The following is a 6765-nucleotide window of genomic DNA, read 5'->3' on the forward strand; positions in this document are numbered from 1 at the left end:
TTGGGAGCTTTCTATAGACCCCCCCAGTAGCAACAGAGACACTGAGGAACAGATTGGGAGACAGATTTTGGAAAGGTGCAGAAGTAATAGGGTTGTTGTCATGGGTGACTTCACTTCCCTAACATAGACTGGAACCTCCTAAGTGCAAATAGTTTGGATGGAGCAGATTTTGTCAAGTGTGTCCAGGAAGGATTTCTGACTCAATATGTAGATAGGCCGACTAGAGTGGAGGCTATATTGGATTTGGTGCTTGGCAACAACCAGGTCAGGTGTCAGATCTCTCGGTCGGAGAGCATTTCGGTGATAGCGATCACAACTCCCTGACTTTTACTATAGTCATGGAGAGGGATAGGAGCAGGCAGTACGGGAAAGTATTTAATTGGGGGAGGGGGAATTACAATGCTATTAGGCAAGAACTACGGAGCACCAATTGGGATCAGATGTTCTCAGGGAAATGCACGACAGAAATGTGGAGATTGTTTAGGGAGCAGTTGCTACAGGTATTGGATAGGTTTGTCCCACTGAGGCGAGGAAAGGATGGTAAGGTGAAGGAACCTTGGATGACAAGATATGTTGAACACCTAGTCAAGGGGAAGAAGGAAACTTACTTAAGGTTGAGAAGCAAGGATCGGACAGGGCTCTAGAGGTCTACAAGGTAGCCAGGAAGGAACTGAAGAATAGACTTAGGAGAGCTAGAAGGGGGTATGAGAAAACCTTGGCGGGTAGGATCAAGGAAAACCCCAAGGCTTTCTATAGGCCAGATGATGGCCAGAGTGAGGGTAGGGCCCATCACGGATAGTGGAGGTAGGGGAGGTCCTTAATGAAAATTTTGCTTCAGTATTCACCAGTGAGAGGGACCTTGACATTTAGGAGGAAAGCATGAAACAGGCAGATATGCTCGAACAGGTTGTTGTTAGGAAGGAGGATGTGCTAGAAATTTTGAAAAACATGAGGATAGATAAGTCCCCTGGGCCAGACGGGATATACCGAAAGTTACTACGGGAAGCGAGGGAAGAGATGCTGCCCCTTTGGCAATGATGTGTGCGTCCTCACTGTCCACTGGAGTAGTGCCAGAAGATTGGAGGATGGCAAATGTCATTCCCTTGTTCAAGAAAGGGAATAGAGATAATCCTGGAAATTACAGACCGGTCAGTCTTACTTCTGTGGTGGGCAAATTATTGGAGAGGCTTCTGAGAGATAGTATTTATGATTATTTGGAAAAGCACAGTTTGATTAGAAATAGTCAGCATGGCTTTGTGAGGGACAGGTCTGCCTCACAAGCCTTATTAAATTATTTGAGAATGTGACAAAACACATTGAGGAAGGTAGAGCAGTGGATGTGGTGTATATGGATTTTTGCAAGGCATTCAGTAAGGTTCCACATGGTAGGCTCATTCAGAAAGTAAGGAGGCATGGGATTCAGGGAAAATTTGGCTGTCTGGATACAAAACTGGCTGTCCAATAGAATTCAGAGGGTGGTAGTAGATTGGAAGTATTCAGCCTGGAGCTCGGTGACCAGTGGTGTGCTGCAGGGATCTGTTCTGGGACCTCTGCACTTTGTGATCTTTAGAAATGACTTGGATGAGGAAGTGGAAGGGTAGGTTAGTAAGTTTGCCGATGACACAAAGGTTGGTGGAGTTGTGGACAGCATGGAGGGCTGTTGTAGGTTGTAACAGGACATTGACAGGATGCAGAGCTTGGCAAAGACATGGCAGATGGAATTCAACCCAGAAAAGTGTCAAGTGATTCATTTTGGAAGGTTGAATTTGAATGCAGAATACAGGGTTAATGGTAGGATTCTCAGCAGTGTGGAGGAACAGAGAGATCTTGGGGTCCACGTCCATAGATCCCTCAAAGTTGCCATCCAAGTTGATAGGGTTGTAAAGAAGGTGTATGGTGTGTTGGCTTTCATTGGCAGGGCAATTGAGTTTAAGGGCTGTGAGGTTATGCTGCAGCTCTATAAAACTCTGGTTAGAACACACTTGGAATATTGTGTTCAGTTCTGGCACCTCATAACAGGAAAGATGTGGAAGCTTTAGACAGGGTGCAGAGAAGATTTACCTGGATGCTGCCTGGACTGGAGGGCAGGTCTTATGAGGAAAGGTTGAGGGAGCCAGGGCTTTTTTCATTAGAGCAAGGAGGGATGAGAGGTGACTTGATAGAGGTTTACAAGATGATGAGAGGCATAGATAGAGTGGATAGTCAGAGACTTTTTCCCAGGGCAGAAATGACTATTACAAGGAGGCATAGTTTTAAGGTGATTGGAGGAAGGTATAGGGGAGATGTCAGAGGTAGGTTCTTCACACAGAGAGTGGTGGGTGCATGGAATGCACTGCCGGCAGTGGTAGTGGAGTCAGATGCTTAAGAGACTTTTAAACGACTCTTGGATAGGTACATGGAGGATAGTAAAATGTATGGTATGCAGGGTAGATTGATCGTAGTAGGATTATAGGTCAGCACAACATCGTGGGCCGAAGGGCCTGTATTGTGCTATACTGTTCTATATTCTATGTTTTATGAAAGCCCTCTTGATTTGAATTTTCTGCCTGTCTGCCATGTTGTACGCTGGCAAGAAAGCAGCTAAGTAACTTATATTCAGGTCTCCGAAACCCAATTTTAAGCTAGCAGCTACTAAATATGCTTTGGCAATTTTCAACTCGTCATTCTTTCCTACAGCAACTTTATTGAGTTATAGTCACCCAGTGACTTGAACATGCTGTATCTCTGCAGAAAGAGAAACACAATAATTTGGCTTCAAGACGTTGTTCAAGTGCTCTGCCCTCCTGTAAAATCGTTCTCAAAAAGTTTACTTTCTTTTACTTCAGAAGAGATGTACAGGGCCAAACGTTTCTCAAGAAAAAATACTTGAGCCTTTTGCACATCATTATAAATGTGCAAATTGGGCAGATACATGTAACAAGGAAGAGAAATCCCATGAATTACAAACCACTGCAAGTTGCGGAACAATTTGTGCTGCTCTGCTATTAGTTTTATGCAAGTGGTATCTTCCGTTTAATCTCTGAGTTTCACTGAATTTTCATCTCACTCGCACATTAAACTTACCAATGAAAGTTAAAATTGATAATTAATGATCTAGGTACCTGTTTGACAGCACAAAATTGAATCACTGCCAGTTAATCTGTTTGGTCCAGAGTGTGAAAAATCAGAAGTTTGTATTCTTATTCCTACATGTTGTAATTTTTTTCTTGGAAACATTTAAAAGTCTAATTTTGTTTAGAAAGTCTTATTTTTACTTTATTCCTTTTTTTCCTCCTTCTTTTAATGTGTACCTGATTTGACTTTTCTATTCAACTATTCAAATCACCCTCCTCCTCAGTCCTTCATCTGTTTATTTCTCAATCCTTAATTGTTAAGAAGGTGTAAACCATTGGTCTTATCATTTGCCGAGGTCCCAGATGCTTTATAGACCTCTGTACAGTAATCAATTTACACTTTAGAAAACTTGTAGAACAGAAGGTTTTTGGATGGATGAGTATAAGAATAAGCTAATAGGGCCACAGGGTGTGATGTCCTGACCTAGCAAATGCTGAGCCATTGGAATTTTCTGCGTTAAATTTTAAATTTAGTATAATTATCACACTTTATGGTGTTTGTGAAGGAATTGCAGTAGATGGTATAGTTGTGCTATGACAATTAATTTTCTTTCAAAATTGGCTCAAGTGCATCAACATCTGCTGCCAGAGAGTAGCGTTACTTCACTTATTTCAGGGGAAGTCCCAACAGAGAAGAAAAAATACACCATGCTTGTGCTTGATTTTTAAACAGGAAACAGCTTTGGCTTTTCATAATATATTGGAATCTTTCAGGAAATTCTTAATGAATAAATCCTACAGAAATCATCATCATTCTGCTTAAACATAGTATTTCACTTATTCAGAAGCTGTCCAAAGAATGGCTTAGCAATGCAACTATTTTTTAGCGCAGAATTCCTGTGATAAAATTAAACCATTTTGCTGTCTTTCAAGGTTATCCGAAGGCTACGTGAAAGAGGAGAACCTATTCGATTGTTTGCTGAAACAGACTATGAGGCCTTTCAACGTCTTCGAAAAATAGAAATCTTAACTCCTGAAATTAATAAGGTATACTTTTTTCAAGAATTGAAGTGTTTCATTGGCATTTGCATAAAAGTGATCCCAGAACTTACTGTTAGCAGAAGCGAGGACAGGAGGACATAGGTTTAAAGTGATACATAAATGAAGCAAGCGTAATGTCAGAAAAAACTTTCACATAGCAAGTAAGGTATGCAGTGTACTGCCTGGAAATGTGGTGGAGACCGGTTCAGTTGAGGCATTCTAGATGGTATTGGACGGTTTTTTTTTTTAATTGGTTTTTTTTTTGAATAGTAATGGTGTGCAGTGATAGGGAGGAAATGGCAGGAGATTGGCACTAGATAATAGAGCCGGACTAGATAATACAGCCATTGAAGATGCAATGGACTGAATGGCCTTCAACTGCATTATCATAATTCTGTGAACTGCTTTTACATGAAAGAATGCACATTGTGGCAGCATATTCATATATGGTACACAGAAGCTACGTTGTGAGATAATTGCTAAAGTGTTTACTAATTTAAGATTTGCAACCCAGAAAGGGAAAAATGAAGAGGGGCCATGTTGCAGGTTCAGTTGAGAGAGAAGTCGAAGGGTGATTTAGGTTTTGCAGTTTCTAGACAATCAGAGCTTCAAAGAAGTCTGTTTATGCTATTTTAGAAGTCGAAGGTGATGTGCTGGGAAAAGCCCTGAGTTTTTTTTCTTAGAGTTCAGTGAATTAGCTTGTGACTTTGTGTGTTGGAGGGGAATAGCAACAGAGAGAATTAAAAGCTTGCAACCTCAGCAATTGATAAGAAATCCAGAGTTAATATACGAGTGATACTTCACTGGACTGGGGTTGAGTATCTGTAAAGGATATTGCTGAGAAAAAAAAAGAGTCATAGAGATATACAGCACAGAAGCAGACCCTTCAGTCCAACTTGTCCATGCCGACCATCCTATATAAGTTTTAGTTCCATTTTGCCAGCATTTGGCCCATATCCCTCTAAATCCGTTTTATTCACTTACCCATCCAGATGCTTTTTAAATGTTGTAATCATGCCAGCCTCCTCCACTTCTTCTAGCAGCTCATTACATACACAAACCACCCTTTGCATGGAAAATGTTCCCCTTAGGTCCCTTTTAAATCTTTCCCCTCTCACCTTAAACCTATGCCCTTTAATTTTGGCCTCCCACATCCCAGGGAAAGGACCTTAGCTATTCACCCTATCTCTGCCCCTCATGATTTTACAAACCTCTATAAGGTCACCCCTTAGCATCCAGCACTCCAGAGAAAATAGCCCCAGCCTTTTCAACCTCTGCCTATAGCTCAAACCCTCCAATCCTGGTAACATCCTTGTAAATCATTTCCTGAACCCTTTCAAGTTTCACAACATCTTTCGTATAGCAGGGAGACCAGAATTGCATGCAATATTCCAAAAGAGGCCGAACAAATGTACAGCCACAACATGACGTCCCAGCTCCTATACTCAATGCACTGACCAATAAAGGCAAGCATTCACTATCCTGTCTGCCTGTGACTTCATTTTCAAGGAACTATGAACCAGCACTCCAAGGTTTCTTTGTTCAGCAACACTCTCCAGGACTTTATCATTAAAGTATAAATCCTGCCCTGATGTGCTTTTCCAAAATGCAGCACTTCACATTTATCTAAATTAAATTCCATCTGCCACTCAGCCCGTTGACCCATCTGATCAAGATCCCGTTGTACTCTGAGGTAACCCCCTTAGCTCTTCATTACACCTCCAATTTTGCTGTCATCTGCAAACTTACTAACCATACCTCGTACGTTCACATGCAAATCATTTATATAAATCACGAAAAGCAGTGGCCCTGGCACCAATCCTTGTGGCACACTGCTGGTCACAGCCCTCTGGTCTGAAAAGCGACCCTCCACCACCATCCTTTGTCCCTCTACCTTCGAGCCAGTTCTGTATCCAAATGGCAATTTCTCCCTGTATTCCATGTGATCTAATCTTGCTAACAAGTCTACCCTGAGGAACCTTGTCGAACGCCTTACTGAAGTCCATATAGATCATTCCACCGCTCTGCCCTCGTCAATTTGCTTTGTTACTTCAAAACACTCGATCAAGTTAGTGAGACACAATTTCCCACACACAAAGCCATGTTAACTATCCCTAATCAGTCATTGCCTTTCCAAATACATGTAAATCCTGTCCCTCAGGATTCCCTCCAACAACTTGCCCACCACTGAAGACAGGCTCACTGGTCTATAGTTCCCTGGCTTTTACTTACCATCTGTCTTAAATTGTGGCATGGCAATAGCCAACATCCAGTCTTCCGGGACCTCACCTGTGGCTTGTAGTGATCTCAGCAAGGGGCCCAGCAATCTCTTTCCTCGCTTCCCAGAGTTCCACAGTACATCTGATCAGGCCCGAGGATTTATCCACTTTTATGCATTTTAAAACGTCCATCACCACCTCCTCTGTAATATGGACGCTTTTCAAGAGGTCACTATTTATTTCCCCCTGTTCTCTGTGTTCCATATCCTTCTCCACAGTAAACACTGATGCAAAATACTGGTCTAGTATCTTCCCCATCTCCTGTGGTTCCACATATAGGCAGCCTTGCTGATCTTTAAGGGGCCCGCTTCTCACTCTAGTGAACAACGCGTAGAGCTGGATGAACACAGCAGGCCAAGCAGCATCATAGGAGCAGGAAGGCTGATGTTTCA

The 6765-nt window shown here is 42.2% G+C and overlaps 1 protein-coding gene across 2 annotated transcripts in view; it reads left to right on the forward strand.

The window, feature by feature from the left end:
• The window catches only part of prpf18 (PRP18 pre-mRNA processing factor 18 homolog (yeast)), a 289626-nt gene that overhangs the window by 5031 nt on the left and 277830 nt on the right, over positions 1-6765 (forward strand). For both annotated transcript variants that reach the window (XM_048610415.1, XM_048610416.1), the window contains one exon: positions 3987-4100. In XM_048610415.1, coding sequence (XP_048466372.1) covers positions 3987-4100 — 114 coding nt within the window. The remainder of the gene's footprint in view (positions 1-3986; positions 4101-6765) is intronic.

The sequence above is a fragment of the Rhincodon typus genome, chromosome 22, assembly GCF_021869965.1.
Source record: "Rhincodon typus isolate 14 chromosome 22, sRhiTyp1.1, whole genome shotgun sequence".
Classification (NCBI taxonomy): Eukaryota; Metazoa; Chordata; class Chondrichthyes; order Orectolobiformes; family Rhincodontidae; genus Rhincodon; species Rhincodon typus.